General features: G+C 56.2%; 10 protein-coding genes across 10 annotated transcripts; 6 read left to right on the top strand and 4 right to left on the bottom strand.

Annotated features, from left to right (window-relative positions):
* Positions 1-535: 535 nt before the first annotated feature.
* PG986_002879 (uncharacterized protein) lies at positions 536-2,724 on the top strand (the record flags this gene model as incomplete). The annotated part of the gene is made up of 2 exons (XM_066839101.1): positions 536-644; positions 707-2,724. 2 exons carry the CDS (start codon positions 536-538, stop codon positions 2,722-2,724), a joined length of 2,127 nt encoding a protein of 708 aa, XP_066704165.1.
* Positions 2,725-3,072: 348 nt separating this feature from the next.
* Positions 3,073-4,467, bottom strand: PG986_002878 (uncharacterized protein; the record flags this gene model as incomplete). The annotated part of the gene is made up of 1 exon (XM_066839100.1): positions 3,073-4,467. The coding sequence occupies one exon, from the start codon at positions 4,465-4,467 to the stop codon at positions 3,073-3,075; it is 1,395 nt and encodes a 464-aa protein (XP_066704164.1).
* Positions 4,468-5,217: 750 nt separating this feature from the next.
* On the bottom strand, positions 5,218-6,915 carry PG986_002877 (carboxylesterase family protein; the record flags this gene model as incomplete). Its single annotated transcript, XM_066839099.1, has 1 exon — positions 5,218-6,915. The coding sequence occupies one exon, from the start codon at positions 6,913-6,915 to the stop codon at positions 5,218-5,220; it is 1,698 nt and encodes a 565-aa protein (XP_066704163.1).
* A 1,073-nt stretch (positions 6,916-7,988) lies between these two features.
* PG986_002876 (uncharacterized protein) lies at positions 7,989-9,600 on the top strand (the record flags this gene model as incomplete). Its single annotated transcript, XM_066839098.1, has 2 exons — positions 7,989-9,329; positions 9,415-9,600. The coding sequence occupies 2 exons, from the start codon at positions 7,989-7,991 to the stop codon at positions 9,598-9,600; spliced, it is 1,527 nt and encodes a 508-aa protein (XP_066704162.1).
* A 98-nt stretch (positions 9,601-9,698) lies between these two features.
* Positions 9,699-11,462, bottom strand: PG986_002875 (uncharacterized protein; the record flags this gene model as incomplete). Its single annotated transcript, XM_066839097.1, has 5 exons — positions 9,699-10,057; positions 10,134-10,407; positions 10,495-10,770; positions 10,852-11,382; positions 11,451-11,462. The coding sequence occupies 5 exons, from the start codon at positions 11,460-11,462 to the stop codon at positions 9,699-9,701; spliced, it is 1,452 nt and encodes a 483-aa protein (XP_066704161.1).
* Positions 11,463-12,581: 1,119 nt separating this feature from the next.
* PG986_002874 (uncharacterized protein) lies at positions 12,582-14,012 on the top strand (the record flags this gene model as incomplete). Its single annotated transcript, XM_066839096.1, has 4 exons — positions 12,582-12,612; positions 12,674-12,758; positions 12,893-13,494; positions 14,011-14,012. Coding segments are annotated over 4 exons (720 nt in total).
* Positions 14,013-14,030: 18 nt separating this feature from the next.
* On the top strand, positions 14,031-14,345 carry PG986_002873 (uncharacterized protein; the record flags this gene model as incomplete). Its single annotated transcript, XM_066839095.1, has 1 exon — positions 14,031-14,345. The coding sequence occupies one exon, from the start codon at positions 14,031-14,033 to the stop codon at positions 14,343-14,345; it is 315 nt and encodes a 104-aa protein (XP_066704159.1).
* Positions 14,346-15,049: 704 nt separating this feature from the next.
* On the top strand, positions 15,050-17,521 carry PG986_002872 (uncharacterized protein; the record flags this gene model as incomplete). The annotated part of the gene is made up of 2 exons (XM_066839094.1): positions 15,050-15,370; positions 15,725-17,521. The coding sequence occupies 2 exons, from the start codon at positions 15,050-15,052 to the stop codon at positions 17,519-17,521; spliced, it is 2,118 nt and encodes a 705-aa protein (XP_066704158.1).
* A 521-nt stretch (positions 17,522-18,042) lies between these two features.
* PG986_002871 (uncharacterized protein) lies at positions 18,043-19,262 on the top strand (the record flags this gene model as incomplete). The annotated part of the gene is made up of 4 exons (XM_066839093.1): positions 18,043-18,337; positions 18,375-18,495; positions 18,587-18,969; positions 19,036-19,262. Coding segments are annotated over 4 exons (1,026 nt in total), but the record flags the coding sequence as incomplete, so codon positions are not given.
* Positions 19,263-19,647: 385 nt separating this feature from the next.
* On the bottom strand, positions 19,648-20,460 carry PG986_002870 (s-adenosyl-l-methionine-dependent methyltransferase; the record flags this gene model as incomplete). Its single annotated transcript, XM_066839092.1, has 1 exon — positions 19,648-20,460. One exon carries the CDS (start codon positions 20,458-20,460, stop codon positions 19,648-19,650), a length of 813 nt encoding a protein of 270 aa, XP_066704156.1.
* Between the last annotated feature and the right edge of the window lie 825 nt (positions 20,461-21,285).

The raw sequence follows: 21,285 nt of genomic DNA, 5'->3' as shown, positions 1-21,285 counted from the left end.
GACTCGAGACCCGCAACTAGCTACTAAGGTTAAGATGTGTTTACTCCGTATTAGTGCCCCGTCTTGGATATATCCCTGGCTCCGGGCGCCGGATGCTCTGGGCACCGACGCGGCCAGAACCCAGCCACCACCCAGCGTTGGGCTGCAGACTTGACTTTGTAGCAGCCCGGCAGGAGATCGACTGCTGACCCGGCCTAGACCTGGGCACTTCCGGCGGCACGGCACGGTTCTTCGGTAAATCCAAGCGACTTGCCTTAACCCCGACACTCTGGTCGTATCGTGGAACCAACCGAGCTTAGCGCCGTACGGGACGACTAACAGCTGTTCCACTATAAATCCGATTCCAGCTATCGCTTTCTCCTTACCCTGAGAACCTATTCAGCTCCTTACAGCTTCCTGCAAACGAGACTACACCTACTCTACCCACCAACGCTTCACCAGAAGCCACTGGCTAGCAGCCCCGAGGACTGAACGGTCCAAGAATCGCAACCCCGTGCTCCGCACTCAACACGTATGGCACATTCATGCCGCCAAAATGACGCCCGACACCTCAACCATTCCCGGTTACATAATCTATCGGGACGATGCCAATGGTTCCTCTCAAAGCGAAATCGTAATCCCAGAGCCACCTCCTCACCCATTGGGTATGTAGTGATCCCCTCCCAATGACTAACGGAGGTAAAGAGCGATACTAACAGGTCTATAGACCAGCTCACGGTTGAGGAGATCACGGTGGCAGCAAAGCTGATCCGCAAGCATGCTCATCCCCAGACCGTCAAGTTCAACTGCATCACTCTCCGAGAGCCGCGCAAGGATGAGTACCAAGCCTTCCAGGCCGGCAGCGGCCCGCGCCCGAAACGCCGGGCCTTCGCCATCGTCATCGAGCGCGGCAGCGGGCAGGTGTCCGAGGTCCTGGTCGACCTGGCCCGGGGCGCGGTCGAGGCCCGGAAGAGCGTGACCGACGTGGGCCCGATGCTGACGCTCGAGGACCTCGACATCTGCGAGCGCGTGGCCCGGGCCGACCCGCAGGTGGCGCGGGCGTGCCGCGAGATCGGCATCGCCGACATGTCGCGCGTCTTCTTCGACGGCTGGGCCATCGGCCACGACGACCGCTGGGGCTTCGAGCGCCGCCTGCAGCAGGGGCTGGCCTACTACCGCACCGCCGCCCTCGACAACCAGTACGCCCACCCGCTCGACTTCACCGTCATCATCGACACCGAGCGCGAGGAGGTCCTGGCCGTCGACGTCCGGCGCGTCAACGGCGAGCGCGTCCCGCCCCCGCTCGAGGAGCACAACTACCTGCCCCAGTACGTCGGCGACCAGTACGACCAGCACCGCCTCAAGCCCATCGACATCGTCCAGCCCCAGGGCGTCTCCTTCCAGATGCGCGGCAACGAGCTGTCCTGGGCCGGGTACAAGATGCACGTCGGCTTCAACTACCGCGAGGGAATCGTGCTCTCCGACGTGCGCATGCACGACATGCACGAGCAGAAGGAGCGTTCGCTCTTCAACCGCATCAGCATCGTGGAGATGGTGGTGCCGTACGGCAACCCCACTGCTCCCCACCAGAAGAAGCACGCCTTCGACGTGGGTGAGTACGGCACCGGCCTGATGACCAACAGTCTCAAGCTCGGCTGCGACTGCAAGGGCGCCATCCACTACCTGGATGCCGTCATGTCGATCTCGGACGGCTCCCCGGCCGTCCTGAAGAACGCCGTGTGCATCCACGAGGAGGACAACGGCCTGCTGTACAAGCACACCGACTACCGAGACGGCACCGTGATTTCGGCCCGGGACCGCCGCCTCATCGTCTCGCAGATCATCACGGCGGCCAACTACGAGTACGGCTTCTACCACAGCTTCAGCCTCGACGGCACCTACAAGCTCGAGGTCAAGCTGACGGGCATGCTCAACACCTACTGCCTGCACCCGTCGGAGGCGGCGGCGCCGTACGGCACCGAGGTGGCGCGCGGCCTCGACGCCCACAACCACCAGCACATCTTCTCGCTGCGCGTGGACCCGGCCCTCGACGGCCCGCGCAACAGCGTCCTCGAGTGCGACGCCGTGCCCTCCGAGCACCCCGTCGGGTCCGCCGAGAACCCGTTCGGCAACGGCTTCTACAGCCGGGCGACCCTGCTGCGGGACGCGCGCGAGGGCATGCGCGACTACAAGCACGAGACGAGCCGGTCCTGGACCATCGTGAACCCCCACCGGCTGAACCCGTCCTCGCACAAGCCCGTGGGGTACAAGGTCCTCAACAACAACAGCCCGCCCTTGCTGGCGCAGCCGGGCGGCGTCGTCCACGCCCGCGCCGCCTTCGCCCGCCACGCGCTCTGGGTCCTGCCCTACCGCGACGACGAGCTGTTCCCGGCGGGCGACTACGTCTGCCAGAGCACCGGCGTGCCGGGCCACGTCGACAACCCGACCATCGAGGACTGGGCCGCGCGCGGCGGGTCCATTGCGGACGCGGACATTGTGTGCTACGTCCAGTTCGGCCTCACGCATTTCCCGCGCACCGAGGATTTCCCCGTCATGCCGGCCGAGCCCGTCAGCGTGATGCTGCGGGCGTCCAACTTCTTTGTCAAGAATCCGGCGCTGTGGGTTCCGCCTACGACCGTCTTCAAGGACACGACGTCTCGGGACGCCTTTCCGGCTTCGGGTGTGGCTGCGAAGAGCGGCGGGGATTCTTGCTGCAGCAGTGGTCCTATCTCCAGCAAGCTCTGAGCGTAACATCAGAAAGAGCCATTGTTGGAACATGTTGAAATACACAAGTAAGTAGGAAGACCCGACTTTGCAATTCTCCTTTTTGGACTAATGGTGGATGCTGTGTTTAAAGACTTGACAGCGACGTCAGTCTTTGCGACTAGATTCACTCCTTATTAGCTATAGAATCATGAAAACTTGAATCAACATCATTGATTTGCATACTGTCTCAACACTGTCCTACGTTGTCACATCTGAACCCAAGTCTTAAATTGGTATTATGTTGTCACCTCTTCAGTTCGTATCCTATCATTAGGCCTAGACTAAATCAAAGCCAAGATCGTGCGAGAAACTACCCGATACCTCCTCCTATTTCATGCTGCCGATCCAAGCCTCTAGCGACGGAGCCTGCGCATCATCATGGCCTCGCCGCGGGCCCAGAGGTTGGCCGACTTGCCCTCGGCGCACTTGGTGCCGCCGGGCATCTGCTCGAGCGCGGTCCACTTGCCCCGAGGCGCAGCGCTGGTACGCGCTGCCGCCGATGCAGTTGAAGATGCCCTCTTCGGTGCAGGCGCCGGTCTCGTCGCCGGACGGAGGAGGCGGAGAAGAGCTGCCACTACCACCAGAGGAGCCGGTGGCGGCGGCAGAAGGAGTCTCGGCGGCTGGTGGTGCGGAAGAAGAGGCTGCGGAGGCGATGCTGGTCATGAAGCCGGAGGGGGTCACGCCGGCGGGGGGCGCTTGGCTGGACGCGGCGGCGGGGGAGCTGGCGGGCGCAGACGCGGAACCTCCAGAGCCAGAACCAGAACCTGAGCCGGAGCCAGAGCCGCCACTGCTACCTTCACCATGATATTGGCCATCATTTCCACCACTGCCAGGGCTACCACCACCACCGCCACCGCCACCAGAAGAGGAACCGCCGCCGGAAGAACCTCCCGCGGCGCCGCCCCAAGATCCACCCGAAGAAGAGCCGCCCCCCTTCGGCCGGGCCTCCCCCTTACCGCCGGGCGAGCAATCGCCACTGATCTGAGCGTAGTTGGGATTCGCGCCCGGGCGGATGACGTTGGGGCCCGGGTCCGGGAACTTGGGGTCGGTGCTGGTCTGGGTGCGACAGTTGTTGATGCCCGCGAGGTTGGCGACGAAGAGGTCCGGCAACGTGTCGGCGCGGGCGAAGAGCTCCGTGCCCGCGAGCGTCTCGTTGCTGTGGCGTTCGTGTTCGTGGTCGTATCCGTCGTCTTCGTCGTCGTCTCGCTTCTTCTTGCCGCCCGTGACCGTCAGCGCGGCGCAGTTCATGTAGAACTCGGGCTGCCCCGCCTGCTTGGAGATCCAGCTCCACTGGAAGACGTAGTCGCCCGGCGCGACGGCGTCGGGGACCGACCACTCGTACGTGCTGGCCCCGACGCCGGACTTGGACGGGCAGCCGCCCTCGATGGACAGGATGACCTGCCAGTGGGAGCTCGCCGTGGGCACGAGGTCCTTGGTGACGGCGAGCTGGCAGGAGCCGCCGCCGTGGACGGCCTCGCCCGTGAACGAGAGCTCCTGCTTCTCGCCCACCGCGACCGTCGTCACCTTGTCGCGCTTGAAGAAGGCCGCCGGGTCGCCCTTGACTTTGCACGGGTAGTCCTTGGGCCCCAAGGGACTGTTGTCGAGGCCGGAGCCGCCGAAGGGCGGGGGTTCTTCATGATCATGTGGGCGAGGGTGGCGTGGGGGGGCGCCGAGCAGCGCCAGCGCGGCTGCGACGAGGGTTTTGGATGTTGCTGTGTACATGGTTGCGTGTTTTGTCGCCGTTGTATATGCCGAAGACAAGTTTGGGTTTGGTAAGTGTTGATATGTGGTGTTACGAAAGGGAGGGAAGATCCAGCAACCTAATGCCAAGGAGCAAGGGGGCCCATTTATAGACGACTTCGAGTCAATGAGGTCATTCCGGTTTCTTTAAGGCAGTCATAGATACTGAATGGCATTGTTCTTGAGTCTTCCATTGTCTAGAGAGAAAGGCAAACACCATCCTTAGTCTGCGTTATGAGGCTGCCTATCCTGTCAGACAAACAGAAACAAAAAGAAAGGGGCCACATTAACTGATCTACCCTTGTCTATAATGATTATCAAAGCGCGGGTTGGTCAACAAAGAGCGGGCGGTATACTATTCCATATTCGCTAGAAACCACCGTGGGGATCGTTGATGTTACAAAGACCAGCAGCACCCATGACTCTTTATCTAGCCGTCCATGGAACAAGTAAATGGCCTTTCAAAGGCAGACAGGTTCGAAAATGCCTGTTCACTCCAAACAAAGTCAATGCAAGTACAAGTGACTCGGATTACCAAAGCTGTCTCTTGGCTTTGCCGGCGCATTTCGAGATTACCTAGGTAGTCATGCCAGTAGTAAATTGGAACAGCCGAGATCCTGCCTATCGTAAATATTAGATACTCACTCTTGAATATCATGCTCTATTGTTTGCCATGCCGGGAGATGTTGGTTATCTTCGTATCATGAATTATACGTCACATATACCCATTCACTATGTCCAAAGCTTCTTCTGGAAGTACTCAAACTGCTCCTTCCGGAAATCATCCCCCTGAACATAAGCCAGCGCCGTAACATTCGCATCAAACGCCAAATTCTGCGCCTTCTCCAGCCCGTACGCGGGCCACGCCACCTCATCATGCCCCGGCGTCTCGTGCCGGTTCGGATCGAGCGTCGTGACGAAGCTCACCCACATCCGCGACATGAGGTCGGCCAGCTCGAAGTAGGCCTCGGGCTTGCCCCCGAACGGGTTCACGGCGACGGCGGTGTCGTACCCGAGTCCCGCCGTGTTGTCGAAGACGTACGCGACCTCCTGGAAGTGCGTCGAGCCCACGACCGGCTCGATGCCGGTCGACAGCACGTTGAATGCGTACGTGTACGTCGGCAGGCCCGCGGCGGCCCAGGCCTGCGCCCAGACGCGCCGGGGTGCTTGGTACCCCCGGTCGCCCGCGAAGGCCGCGACGCGCTTCCACATGGCGCCGTAGCTGGCCAGCTCGCCCTCGGGCCGGCCCTCGAAGGTCGCGGGGATGCCGACCGCGGGGTCATCCGGGTACAGGGCGGACAGCTCCGCGATGGTCGCGTTGTTCGCGCTGGCGGAGGAGCGCAGGTAGGCCTCCCACTGCGCCGTCGTGTTGATGCCCTTCTGGCCAAAGGAGGTGCCCTCGTCGAAGTTGGTGCCGATGATGAGGGGCACGTGGACGAATTTGCCGTCGCGGACCAGCTGCCAGCGAGGGGCCTGGATGAAGTCGCCGTCGATGGTGGGGCTCGAAAACGTCGGGGAGGCGGTGCTGTTGAGGATGTTGCTCAAGTCCCAGGTGGGGACATTTCGAAGACACTGCAGGGTGTCGGCGGCGCCGGCGCAGTTCGTTTTGTTGACGAGGGTGTTGTAGTAGTCTTGCCAGGTGAGTGCGCCCGTGTCTACCTCCCCGAAGTCGGTCTCGTAGCCGGTGCCGCTCTGCATGATGGCTGCGCGGTAGAGTCCCTCGTCGCGTCCGCCAAATGCGACCAGCTGGGCGGCGACACTGCGTGCTCCGGCGCTCTCGCCCCAGATAGTGACCTGCTTGGGGTCGCCTCCGAAAGCAGCAATGTTGTCATGCACCCACTGTATGGCGAGGTGCTGGTCGCGGAAGCCCAGGTTGCCGGCGCCGGCCGCCTTGATCTCGTCGCTGAAGAGGAAGCCCCAGGCGTGCAGACGGTAGTTCATGCTGACCGCAACCATCGGCTTGCCCATCTTGACGGACTGGTCGACGATGCGGGAGAGATTGTAGCGCGGGTCACTGGAGCCGCCATTCGTGAGGCCGCCGCCGTGGATCCAGAGCGCAACGGGCAGTTTGGTATCGTCGTTCCCGACGCCATGAGGGCGGACCACGTTGATGGTCAAGCAGTCCTCCGAGACGTAGTTGCCCAGAACCCAGGTGTCGCTACCGTAACCAAAGCATTGCGGCGAGTACTCCGTCGCGTTGCGCACCCCGTCCCAACTTTCATTGAGTGGCTGAGGGGCGCGAAACCGGAGATCCCCAGTAGGCGACTGGGCATACGGCATCCCTAGGAAGTTGTCCTGGCTGTAAGTTGGACTGAGGACGCCAAAGTACGATCCATTCTGAACTGTCGCGACGGGTGTTGAGTCATATGCTGGGAGAGCCCATGCTAAGCCCGCCAAGACGGAAATACGGATCAAGCTGAGCCCCGGCATGTTTCGATATTGACTGGCGGTGACGTGACGGAGAGCGAGTCCTTGGTCGGCGAGTCCAGTTGTCCTCGGACTGTTTGCCGACGGGAGATGAGGCCTTTATATTGAGACACCGCTCGGACGAGGCGTATCCATCACCATCGTACCAGCAGGCACCGGCATCGTGTGCCTTGCCCTCTCCCCCACAAAACTCCTCATGGTCATATGGTCATTGCCGAACTGCCATGGGGTCGTATCGGCCCTTTTCGCAAAAACAAAACCTGGCAGTCCGGCGGACGAGCCCGGAGCGCGAACGTGTTTGCGGGGAAGTTCAATGCCTGGGGGGCTTGGGGGGGCTGTTGGGGCCCCAGAGAATCCCCACCAAACTTCCCGGCAGGGTGGTTAAGAAATTGGTAGCGCCCAGGCCTTGTGCCGTAGGGGGCTTAGCGAGGTTACAGTGAGCTCGGGTGCCATGACTCAAGAGAATCCACCGGCAATTACAGTGCCTGAATTTCAGCGGCATTGATTGCTAATAGCGTCGGGAATTCCCCGACACGTGGCTCGTGGGATCTTGGAAGGAAGCTGGATTACAACTTGGATCCATTCTAGAAAAGAGCGAGCCACCATGCGACATACAGGTCAGTATTGGGTGGTATCGTGCAATACATACTTAGCCTCAGGGCTTGGAGAAGCACAGAAAAATATGTACCTAGGTATCCAGTGGAGGTCACGCGAGTTAGTTTTTGCAGTGCCTCGGCATATTTCAAGCCTGCAACGGTTCTGTCATGGTACATCCGGAATACATCCGCGTACATGTAGATAGAATTGGCGATGGTTTTGCAGGAAAGACCGAGGTCTTCGGCTCTTTATTTTTTGTCCTTGTCCAGTGTCTTAGAGCGAGGCACAGTTGCTGTAGTGTTTGCTGCAACCTCGCCGCATCTTTGAACTGCTGGCCAACAAGCAACGGCGGACTAACAATGATCAGAGCCAACTGCCTACGGTGACATTGCGATTATCCTACAGATGCCTGCTACATAATCATATAGCTCATAAACAATATAATCGTCTGATCGTTGCGGTCGGAAATGATTGATACAATGCTACCGCTACTCTACGTCGGATGTCTCTTTGTTTCTTTGTTGGTTTTTTCCTTGCGGGGTTTGCTGAAAACGATAACGTCCAAAACCCGCTCTGTACCGGGTCCCCGGATCGCTCGGTTCACCAGACTCTGGTACTTCAAGAGGGTCTGGCACGGCTCTTGGCACCGCGACAACATCGCGCTGCACCAGAGTTATGGCCCCATCGTCCGCGTCGCACCGGGCTGGTTCTCGCTATCAGCGCCGGATAAGGAGGTGTACGGCATCGCGTCGCGCTTCCCCAAGAGCGACTGGTACCAGGACTGGAAGCACCCGGACCCTGAGCGCTGGGCCATGTTCCCGGACCAAGATATTCGGCGCCATGCCGAGACGCGCCGGCGCTTCCAGTCGCTCTACAGCATGAGCGCGCTGCTCTCGTACGAGCCTTACGTCGATAACTGCATCGACATTTTCCTGGAGCGCATGGCCGAGTTTGCCCGCTCGGGTGAGACTGTCGACATGGTGCACTGGTTCCAGTGCTTCGCGTTTGACGTCCTGGGGGACATGACTTACTCCCAGCGCTTCGGCTTCCTGGACCGGGGCGAGGATATCGCCGGCACCCTACGGGCACTGCACAGCTCCATGTCGTACTCGACACTGGTCGGCATCTACCCTTGGCTGCATCCTTACTTGTATCCATTATTGGAGAAGGTCCCCAGCAGCGGCGCAGCGGGTAGGACCTATCTCACGGGGTTTGTTGGGAAGAGGATTGCGGCTCGGAATGAGGCAAGAGCCAACCTTTCTAAGAGCGGTGTCAAACCGCCTACCAGCGAAGATAGCAATGCACCGCGAGACTTCCTGGATAAGCTGATGGATACTCACGACGAACACCCAGGGAGAGTTACGCCCCACCACATTTTCATGATGGGCTTGAGCAACATCATTGCCGGGTCCGACACCACCGCCATCTCGCTCTCCAGTATCCTCTGGCACCTAACCACGACGCCAGAAGCCATGACGAAGCTGAGAACAGAGGTTGAATTGCAGCCAAGAACACAAGGCAGGACCACGTTCAAGACGGCCAACGCCAGCATGCCGTACCTGCAAGCGGTTATCAAGGAGGCGTTACGACTACACCCAGCCCCGGGCCTGCCGCTGTGGAGAGTCGTTCCCGAAGGTGGCGCCACCATATCCAACCAGTATTTCGAGGCTGGATCCGTGGTCGGTATTAACCTGTGGGTGGCTCACTATGACAGGAGCGTATACGGAGATGACGCAGACATGTTCCGCCCTGAGCGGTGGATCGAGGCGGAAAAGGGGAACCCGAATCACTTACAGCAAATGGAGGCTAATTACATGCCTGTTAGTTGAAAATAAACGAAATAACAGCCATCAGAAGTGGCACACAAACACTTTATGGGAAAGTTGCTAACCCTTTGTATCGCAGTTTGGGTTAGGATCGAGAACCTGCATTGGCCGTCACATCTCGACCTTGGAGATGTACAAACTCATCCCCGAGCTCGTTTCCAGATATGACTTCGAGCTGGCTATGCCTCGCTCAGATTGGAAGTCAAAGGACTATTGGTTTGTCCAGCCCGAGAAGCTCTCGATAAGGGTGTCCCCTAGAACATGAGTTCACAGCAGTCTAACGTCTAATATTATATCACATCCTTTCTACGCATGACTTATAAGCCCGATCTCTCCACATGATGTAGCGCCTCTGAACCCATTTCAAGCCTTTTCTTGTGACCCTTTATCCTGGTTGACAATGTCGCTCGCCGACCCAGCATGGGCCGGCGCCCGCCCCATGACCGTCTGGGGGTGCATACCTAATCCCTGCGCCTGATGAAAAAGTCCCCAGTCGCCTATTTGCTCATCGAAGAATTGATCCATATCGAGACCGCCCTCTTCCGCCTCCTCCGATATGCGTAGGCGCAAGCCGGGGATGTACTTCATGATGAGTAATAGCGCGCACGACACCACAAAGGAGTACGCGGAGATGGCGGTGATCTCGGCGAACTGGCGCCCGACCTGGATCCCCTCGCCGTTGATGGCACCCTTTGCCACAGTAACTCCATCCAGGGACGAAACTGCGCGGCTTATATTAGCACTGATGACATTTGGCCCTATGCATGTACTTGGAGGCGAGGAAGGAAACCAACTTACTGGATTGGTCCGCAAAGATACCCGTCAAGAACGCGCCCACCATGCCACCAACACCGTGCAGCTTGAAGACGTCCATGCCCTCGTCGATGTGCAGCCACTCGTTGATGTCCTCGATAAGGCAGCAGACCACACCGGTGATGAGGCCGATGACGGCGGCGAGCCAGAGGCTCACGTAGCCAGCGGCGGGGGTGATGCCGACGAGGCCCGCGATGGCGCCCTCGCACGCGCCCACGACGCTGAAGCGGCGCTTGTGCTTGAAGTAGTCTACGAGGACCTATTGAACCACAATTTGATGTTAGCTTCGACCCCTTGCATATCTAAAGCTTAGATGGACACTGAGAATGTGCAGGTTCACACGTACCCAGCCGAGCACCCCCGTACACGCAGCGGTGTTGGTATTGAAGACAGCAACCATGGAGCGAATAGATGCATTGAGCGCGGATCCGCCGTTGAACCCGAACCACCCGAACCAGATCAGGACCGTGCCCAGGAAGACGAGGGTCGTGTTGTGCGGCTTGCCGTGGCTGTGGTCCTCCGGGTTCCTCCTGCGCTTGCCGAGGACGAGGGCGTAGGCTAGCGCCGACCAGCCCGAGGCGATGTGGACGGGACCGCCGCCGGCGAAGTCGAGGGAAGGCAGCTAGATCGTCATCGTCAGCTGCGTGCTTTCTATGGCGTCCGTCTGGCAACTGTTGGCTGGGATGTGGTTTCGTTGACTCACGTTGTACAGCCATCCCTTCGAGTTCCAGGTCCAGCAGGCGATGGGGCAGTAGACGACAGTAGCCCACCAAAACCCGAACACGAGCGAGGGGATAATGCGACCGCGCTCGAACGCGCCACCGACCACGATCTGGACCGTGCAAGCGCAGAACAGGAGCTGGTAAAAGCAAAACACGATCTCGGGGATGGCCGGGTTCCCCGGCGACGGGGCCGCCATGACGTTGCGCAGCCCGAAGTTGGCCAAGTCGCCGATGAAGGGCCCCGCGGTGCGGCTGTAGGTCAGCGAGTAGCCCCAGAACATCCACTGGAAGGCGACGACGGCGCCGACCATGAAGGACTGGAAGAGCAGCGAGAGCGCCGAGTGGCGCCGCGCGAGGCCGCCGTAGAGCAGGCCGATGCCGGGCAGGATGGGCCAGACGACGAAGGCGCAGACGACGAGGTAGGTGTAGTTCCACTCGAGGCCGGCGTACTGGGCGTTGACGTCGACCTCGAGCGGGTTTCCGCCCGTGGGCATGGACTCGTTGAAACTGGGCTTTCGGGGGTGACGTCGCGTGTCAGTTTCTCATCCCACGCATTCATCAGATGATGGGTTCAACTTACAGGGCTAGCCATGGTGTTGGATATCACTCGGAAGGTATTCGGGGGACTGCTCCGAGGGGTTGCAAAAGGAATGGAAGAAGAACCGGTTAACCTATCCACCACCCACCACGGTGAATCGGCGAGTGATCAACAGTTTAAGTCACCTTCTATGTGAATGCGCGGTGAAGGTCTTGAATGATGCATGTTGGGTATTGACGCGAGCTGGTGACGACAGCTTAGCCAGCATGTCCGAGGTTCTTGGTACAGCAATTGCTGGATCCTTATCAGTGCCAAAAAACTGTGTCCAAGGTCCTAAAACATATCCTTATACCCGATATCAAACAGCATTGTTGATATTGGCAGAGGTTAATTATGCGGTCTGATACGGCCGAGAGATAACCAAAAGGGCGCTAAACGTTAAGGGGCAAAATTACCCGCCAGACCCCCGAAGCGATCTTCAGCCCCAGCATTTCTTATCTCTTGGCACTGCGGGAGATAGAGCTGATTCTCAAGTGCGAGGCTTTGAGTTATCGCACTGCGTCATTACTGCGAGGCTGCATCATCCTGCATTTTTGTGAAGCCACTCAGGTAGGATACCATTATGTCGGGTTTCATGGCATGCTCGGAAATTGTCTGCACGACTTCGACAGGCACCCTTCCCACCTCAGAGCGTTTCAATCACTGGGCTATAGTAGGTATGTCATGTCTTGAACCAAACTTGGAGTGGCACAAGAAATAACATACATCATCCAATATCAACTCATGCTTACTCATGCGTGGACCGTAGCTGAAAACCCCCGCAACCGGTGAAAGAGACTAGACAAGGGCCAAGTCAACGACGTTTGGTGTTTGAAGCCGAGGTTCGACAGCCGCGTGCTACCAATGGCGTCGACCCTGTCGATCTGATACCAGGTTGGGATGGATGGTAAGATCAAAGAGACTGTCATAGGTCCTGCGAACAGCATTTGCAGTCTGAACATATCTTCGCGAGCCTTTGGGAGGTTTACCATCCTGAGTCGCGCAGACCAAGTGAACAGTGGCTCAAGTGGGAGCGAGGTGAATTCAACCTCTACATCGTGACATCAAGGGTGCAATTTGGGCTGCTGGCACTTTCGATGGCGCTCAAATGAGGTCAAGTTGAGATAATCAGGAATGCGACTTTGCCAAAACACCCATTTGATATGTAGGTATCCCCAGTGAGCCAGCTAGCTAGGGAGGGTTTCCCGCGCGCATCACCCAAATAGGGGCACTGGGCGGTGTTCTGGCTGGAGCACAGGATCTTCATGATTGGTGGAACGAGACACCTCTGTTCCGATGCACACTGCCAAGGTAAACCCCCTTACCTGCTACTCCACCAGTGTTGGTAAGAAACCCGCCAGTCTGTCCCGTCTGGCCTTTTCCCACCCATTCGCACAAGCCGATTTCCCGCGCGCCACGACCAACGCCGCCTAGATACCTCATAGCCCGATCCGACTCCGGCGTGAGCCAGCGCGATGGCACCTGGCAGGAAGCAAGGGGCCGGGTGCTGGACATGCCGCCTGCGCCGCAAGCGCTGCGACTCGGTCCGCCCCGGGCGCGGGAGCTGCCACAGCCTTGACATCCCCTGCCACACGGGTGAGTCGAGACCACTGTGCCTGGAAGCGTGACGCCAAGCAGAGCGGCAAGCTTTCCGTATTCGATTTCGTGAGCCTCGCAAGGCCCATCTCACAAGCTCTCGACAGTGGTCTCGCTAGCTTGGATGCCAGCTCGCCGGATCAACGCCTGACAGTCGGCAGCCGGCGGAAGGACTACTATAGGCGTCACGATCGAGCCGCCAATGGGACATCTCTGGAGACTGTCACTCGAATCAGGGCGCACGCAGCAAAGGTGTACCTCTCAGTCACCCTTTCAGGGTGGCAGCCAAACAGTACCGAGATACAATATAGCGTTGCTGAGGTCCTGAGCCTATTGAAGTCCATCGAGTCTCCAGCACAGTTACAAAGCCTTACATGGCCGGTGTGTATAGCAGGTTGCCTCGCAATCCCACACCAAAGACAAGACGTCCGTACAATTGCCAAGGATCTATGTGAGTTGGCCGAATTTGGCACTATCCTTAGCGCCATGCGCACCATGGGGGCCGTCTGGAGATCCAGGGGCAACATTGATAGAGATGCTTGGGATGTCGCTTCGTCCTTGAACATACTTGGGTCCCCACCACTCCTTGTATAAAGGCAGGAAAGAAGCGTGTCCCTGAGCGGAGTCAGGAATCCGCATTGGTGTATGAAATCGTCCATCCATGTTCAGTGAAGTAGTCTGCACGGCCGGGAAAATGTTGTTCTTACATATCATACAGCTATAATTTTGCTACTTAGGCATTAACCTGCTATGATTCTGCAAGTCTGCCTGAAATCCTAAGGCACAAAAAGATCTCTACATTGTTACACAGGGGCTTTGCGAAGATCGTCCGATTGGTGTTGCGCCACCAAGCACCCAGGACCAATCCAAGGCAACTCGTCCCCCGTCTGACATCTACCCCTCATTCATGATTTGAACATTGCGTGTTCTTGTGCTTGGAAGTTCTCGAACTTCCCACCCTTCGCAGAACTCCGTCGCCAACCAGAAATGGATCCAGTCAGTGCCATCGGAGTCGTCTCCGCGGCCGTGACGTTTGTTGACACCACGGCAAAGGTTCTGAAAACAGCATGGAAGATCTACAACTCGATCGAGGGTTCCACGGAAGAGACGGAGCTGCGGTTGAAGTTGTCGCAGTACGTGAGCGATGCGACGCAGCGATTGATCCCAGCGCCTAGTCAAGCCGCAGTGACCGGCGAAGATAAGACTCTAGTCCATCTGGCTCAAGACTGCGACAGACTGTCCAAGAATATCGCGACGGAGCTGAGCAAGCTTAAGCCCAAGCGGCGTAGGTCCAAGATCTAAAGCGGATTCGCAGCTTTGAAAACACTATCATCGAAGTCCAAGATAGAGGATTTGGAAAAGCAACTTTCGCTGTGTCGCGATCAGCTTCATTTACAGATTTCGTGTTTGATAGGGTCAGTAGGCATTTCCAAACTTTTAGATGTTCTAGGGACTAACTGATTGATACAGCCAAAATCTGAAACTCTTGGTTTCTAAGTCAGAAGAAGATAGGACCAGATTAATACAACTTAATATCTCCATCACCCAGCTCTAACAAACGTTGCAAGGTATGGACAGTACGAAAGTTCATTCAATAGGCGATCAAGCCTTAGAGCAGCTTAAAGAGCTCCTCATAACCGGACAGGACGCGCTGGGTAGCGTTATCCATAATAGACTCTTACGCGGAGTTAAGGCGGGGTTTAACGATATACACTACCGGTATCAAACCATAGACAAGCCCTATCGAGATATATTCGAATAGGTCTTTAATCTCAATAACCGGTCCCCGGAAGCAACCAAACTCACTTATTAGCTATCATCCGGGGATGGAATCTTTTACATTTATGGCAAGCTAGGCTCAGGGAAGTCTACACTAATGAAAAGACTATATAACCATCGACAAACCAGAGTTAAGCTGGAAAAATAGGCCCGTAAGCTTTTTATATCGTGTTATGTAAGCCTAGCTGACGTGATTGACAAGGGCCAAAGGAAATAAAAGACTTATCATGGCCAGCTTCTTCTTCTACGCTCTTAGTTCGGATCCACGCCAAACGTCTCTAATTAGACTACTGCGGACATTGCTTTACTATATGTTGTCGGAGAGTGCAGCCCTCGCGAAGATCCTTTTCCTAAGCCAGTGGACCAAAGCCCTCTCACAGCCGAAGGTAAACTCGACATACGAGATTCTCGATGATAATGTTAGGACAGCTTATAAGCTTCTTGCCAATCATCATTCGAGTGATGTCGCTAACGAGTACTGTTTCTGTTTCTTCATCGATGGTCTAGATGAATATCAGGTCACCATATCAGTCGACCATCGCGAGTTGGTACGCTACCTTATAGGCTTGTCTAATAGCACCTCATGCAACTTCAAGATATATGCCTCGAGTCGCATTGAAAATCCGTTCATGGACATATTCTCCGAGGACACTAGGCTCTATCTCCACCTGCTCACACAGACCGATATGAATAAATATATTGAGGGAAATCTAGATTTCGCCGGGTCTGCCAAGGAGCGCCAGCGCCTAGCTTCCGCGATCACTGAGAAGGCACAAGGTGTTTTCTTATAGGTCGTTCTGGTTACCCAGGAAATTCGCAAACAGTCAGACAATGGAGCCAGGTTTTCCAGGCTGCTTCGCGAGATAGAGTCGCTTCCAAGTGAGATAAATAAACTGTTCCAGAGAACCCTAGGCACCCTGACGCCAAGTGATCGGGTGCAGTTCAACCATCTGGTATTTATACTTTGTTTCCTGGAATCCTTGCCCTCGGAAGCTAAGAAATGTCTTTGGATTGAGCTTCGTGACTTCTACTTCCTTGGTGATTACGAAGCCGACCAAACATTCGCCGAGGACGGCAGATTCTTTGAAAGGCAACCCGAGCCCGCGCACCAAAGAAGAATCCGTGCCCAAAAGCAACTTCGGGCAATCAGCAAGGGCTTGATCGAAATAATTGGCCTGGAACCTCATGGGCTCCATTACGCCTGGGACCGCCTAAGCTTTATCCACCGTTCAGTGAGGGATTATCTCAAGCAGATAGATGTGTGGACGGCGATGTATGACAACCAGTGCAACGAGGTGGAACTAATCTCCCAACTCAAGTTGGCGGGGTTGAAACAATACTGGTGGGACGCAACTGGAGTTGAGATGCACAAGACCTCTGAGCGGATGATTGAAGAGTTGAATATTCAACATCAATCGGAGATGATCGCTTGCTTGCTCCACCAACGTCGCATGAAAAACCTCGACGTTCCCCCATATGGTTTCCTTCACAGCCTCGACTCGATTCCTGGCCTATCTGTTGGGAACTCAATCAAACGAGCTGGCCCCTATTCTACTTTTCATGTCAGCGTTTGGGAGGGTCGCGTTATCGACTATGAAGTTTCTCACCTCTCGCGCGTTCAAGAGAAAGAATACCCCCCTATATCCAGTCCTTCACTGGTTTTGGTGGATATCGACGAAGAATCAGACCCAGGCTTTCAATATTCAGCCCATTCTGAGGCTCTTATCTCACCCCTGTTATCCGAGGTCTACCTCGGAAGGCTTGAGTACCCTCTTTGGAGGGTCAATGGCAATTGCGGCACACCACTAGAAACAGACAAGCTTGCCACGCTTGTGTACTGTGCCATAGGACAAATTTTGGGTCGGACCGCCGCAATTTCCAACGTTAAGGATGGACGCAGAACAGAAGAGGATACGGAACTGTTATCCTCCACTGCTGTCCTTTTCCTACATGAACTGTTCCAACACCAAGCCATACCCACATCTCTACACGTGCAGATGGCGTTTGGTGCTGAACATGGTTTCATACGTATCGCCGCTGAGGAACAGTTATTGTCAATATGGCAACACTTTCTATGTTGGTGGATCACTGCGGCAGCAGCTTGTGGCGACTTCCACGGGCTGCAAGGCGGGAGTCACGGTTGCAGGGAGCCTCATTGCAAGTATAGTCACTGGTCTTTGCGTAACTCCCGAGCTTCGCGTCTCAGATTAGGTTCTGTACTGCAAGCCTTCATATGTGGCGGCGCGGATCTCCTGCAGTTCGTGAAGATTGAATGGCTCCATGCGTCTCTCTCACTCTCCGAGGATTGGTGGCATGCTTATGGGTTGGAGATTATCACGAATGACGGAAAGGTCCTGAGGGCTAAAGTCAACATAAAGATAATGACCCATCTCGGGCGACAGGGAAAGTATAGCTGGCAATATCCCGCCACTGCAAACCCGAAAGAGTGGGAATCCATCGGTGGCTACCCATATTTGCAGCCAGATCAATGGTGGTCTCACCTTTACGAACATTCGCCCACAGGTCAGAGGGCTGGCGCCAAACCCAAAGAAGATGAGGACCCATCTGAGCTCTTCAAATTCCCGGAAACGCATATGTCGATAAGGGACTGGATAGCAAGCTCTCACCAACCGGATAAGGAGGACCTACTGAGACTGATAGATGAGAAGTTGCAAGATTCTGCAGAGGTCAGCACATGACCCAGGGACAATGGGGGGTGTTGTAGGGCTTCTATTAAACTATCGCTTTGAGTCTTCACCCAGACATCATATTATTTAGGGAACGAGGTGTGGATGTAGATATGGATATATCTGGCAAAGAATCCGTGGATGGCGTCTTAGTTGCCACTGTTTCCATGATGAAGGGGGCCGTATCATCCGGGGTAGGGGGTTTGGCTGAGTACGTTGCACATCCCGTGTGATGGGCGCCGTATCAACCGACCGCTGGCCGAACATGTACCGCAATTGCAGGAAAGACACCAATCGAGCCCCTTCAGTTTAAGAATGACTGAGGGGAACATGGAAGGAGTATACCAAACTTTTGAATGTTCTGGCGAGACAAATCGTGCTCCTGAGTGTGTAAAAAGAGAATCCGGGGCGTGTATGTAGGTGAGGCGATCATGAATTACTACTCCAGTGCCCGCAGAAGCTGTCGACCCCATTCAGTGGGCCACCGCCCCTGTCCCTGTCGGACAATCCGTACTCGCAGACCGAGAGTCTCGATGCGGCGCAGTTCACCCCTCACCTCCTACACCTTGCCGCTAATTGCCGCGAGGCACAGTCGCCATCACCAGTTCCATGGGAATCATACTATACCGACAATTCACTTTCCCATGGCTTCGTTTAATGCGTTCGTGCCTGTCTTCGCAGACGAGGAGTTAGTTCGTATCCCCACGGGCGCCTCGATTTTTGAGCCCGAGTCCGTAGTGGGGGAATCAGGAAGATCCTATCACGGCTACAAAGAGGGCAGGTACTTACTGCCCAACGATGCGGTACAGGAAGCCAAAGCTCTCCGTGGTAACCAGATTGAAAACTGATGAGGAACTCAATCTAGGCAGAGCAGGACCGGCTGGACTTCCAGCACGCCATGGTCACTCTCTTACTGGGCGGGAAGTTGGTACTGGCCCCACTGGCCCATGTCCCCCGACGCGTGATAGATGTCGCGACAGGGACAGGTATATGGGCCCTGGAATTCGGTATACTCTCCACAGGATCCTAGCTAGGCTTATGGCCTCATTGATTTCTTTACCTGGCTAACATTCTTAGCTCGCTCAAACCCGACCTCCCAGGTCATAGGTACGGACCTCAGCAAGATCCAGCCGAACCCCGACGTCCCCAACTGCCTCTTCGAGAAGGTGGACTGCGAGGATCCCTGGCTGTACACGGACAAGTTCGACTACATCCACATGCGATTCCTCACCACCGGAATCCAAGACCCCCAATGCTAATCCGCGAGGCGTATAAGAACCTCGAGCCCGGAGGTTGGCTGGAGATGCAGGACTGCCACATGCAGTACGTCAGCGACGACCCAGACTCGCAAGGATCAGCACTCGAACGGTTCTCAGACCATATCGCCCGCGGAGCTGCGGCACGCGGGTATGACTTGCGCAAGGCGCAATACTACAAGCAGTGGCTTATAGACGCAGGCTGTATGTCTCACAAACTGGAACTTTGGTATCTTGTCTCGACAGAGCGATGCTAACTCGTGTGACTAGTTACGGAGGTCCGAGAGATCTTCTACAAGATCCCCTGCAGCCAATGGCCGACGGACCCGAAAGACCACCGCATCGGGGAGTACCAGCAGCGCAACGGCCTCGACGGCTTGCGTGGAAGCAGCTACTTGATGCTGCGAAACGCCGGGCTATCTCCCGAGGAAGTGGAGGCCTTGATTTCGGATGCAAAGCACGAGCTGAGAGCACAGACTGTGAAAGCCTACTCACCTTTGTAAGTAGCATCCCACCCACACACGGGATGGAGCCATTGCTGATCACCGTTTCCCGTCGTTGTAAAGCTACGTGGTCTTTGGTAAGAAACCGCTCTAGACTGATTGCTGTGATTTGTGTAGCCAGAGGGTAGCGGTACGGAGGTCAAGAATAATCGTTTCAGAGGTTCGGTTACTGCGAACATGCATTTTAAGGCAGCGCTAGACATACCTACGTGAAAGAAGGGGCATAGAAGTAGGCGAATCAGATCACATGCAGTAAAAACGAGTCAATATCTTAATAACTCTACGTGTCCGAATCAAATCAGTCGCCGGCTGGTTAAGGCTAGGGGCTATCTCCTGGCGTCCTGAATGCCGTAATTCTTGTGCTTCATTCCGCCTTTTCCTATCCTTGCTTTCTCATGATTGCGACATCAGCAACCATGCGGATCTTGTGCACACCATCCTCCACTTTGTGCCAAGCGCCCTGGCCCAGCTCCTCGACAATCGAGTCGACGGCCTCGTCCCATCGGTCTTCGTCCCGCTGCTGCCAGCCACCGGCTGGCTTGGCCAAGAAGCTCCAGGCGATGGTAGCCCATCGCTTCAGGTCGGGTCCGAGGTTCAGCCACTCGGCCTTCTCTACGAACTCCAACTCGTCCGGGCGCCAACCCCCGGCTTCGGCGTCCTTTGCGACCTCGTTCTTCTTGTACCAGGTCATGCTGAGGAACGGCGCCATCGGATCGTCCGCGCCCCGTATCTTGTAGTGTGCCTTCTCGAGAGCCGCGTGCCACGGCATATCCTTCCACACGGCAATGACGCCAGTTCGGCCGGGCTTCAGGGTCCGGCGTACATGAGACGCGGCCGCGACGTCGTCGGCTAAACCGGCAAACACGAAGGTCGCGACCGAGAGGTCAAAGGTGTTGTCCGGAAACGTGAGGGCGCAGGCGTCCATGGTTTCGACTTTGACCGGCCACGTAGGGTTCTTAGCTAGAGTGGCTTTGAGCTCGGCTAGGTACATCTCGTTGATGTCGGTGGCGTGGATCTGGACACCAGCGGGCGGCTCGGCCGCCATGACGGCCATGGTGACGGCGCCGTAGCCGCATCCGTTGTCATGGATTACGGATGACGGTGGCATGCGCGATAACCCCAGTTCCTTGAGGAGCGTCAGGGCGATCTTGTCGCTGACATCGCCTTGGAGCTCTTTGAGGAGTGCTGCCATCGAACTCAATAGCTTGCTTGGGGGTGAAGGAGCTGGCCATGGTAGCGAGATTCAGTGTAGAGACCCAGACTGGGAAGAAGCTGTCGATGATTGATATTCTGATAACGAGCAGGTTGGCGCAACGAGAATAGATTTGATCCTAGCTGAAGCCCAAGAAAGCTTGATCATTAATCTAGAGAGTGAAATAGTGAAGAAAGGTTCTAGCCCGGGTCCCGAATTAAAAGGCCGGAAGTTGAAATACGAGCAAGTGTTACACCGGAGTCCTTCAGTGGTGCCTCCCTGGCTGCCCTGAGGAGGCACTGCGCCGGAACAACTTACTTACCCGGACAGTACAGGTGCAGGGAAGGGACGTGAGGGGTACCTAGCACTGGGCTGCTGCATTTAAGTGATACCTATTGATGGCATCGTCGCCGTGAAAGCTGGCCTTGAAGGTGATCAGCATACGATGGTACGATGCTAAGATTCGAGGATCCGCTTACCAGACGACAGTCGCACCGGGAAGTCCAGGGACGCATGCATCTTGAGGATTCACTTCTACCTCTCCGAAGTAGGCACCCAGCTCCAGCTGCTTCTGGGGGCTCAGGTCTTGGTCCCGGAAGAAGACCACGCCTCGCTCCGCAATCAGGAGGCAGAGCTCATCCTATTTTCATTAACAGCTATCTTTTGGGTGTATCAAAGCTGGAGCAGTCAAACATACCCACCCGAAGATCTAATGGCCCCGCCGGGCCTCGAGGATCTGCCTAGTCTCGCTAAGAACGTGGTCGACATATACTGCTTTCATAGGCCCTGATTTGGGGCATATCGGGACCTTACTTACGTCAGGGG

This window comes from Apiospora aurea (assembly GCF_038362705.1).
Source record: "Apiospora aurea strain CBS 24483 chromosome Unknown utg000002l_segment0_segment0, whole genome shotgun sequence".
In the NCBI taxonomy this organism is placed as follows: Eukaryota; Fungi; Ascomycota; class Sordariomycetes; order Amphisphaeriales; family Apiosporaceae; genus Apiospora; species Apiospora aurea.
The sequence above is the reverse complement of the archived record's forward strand: the minus strand, read 5'-3'. Positions and strand labels throughout refer to the sequence as shown.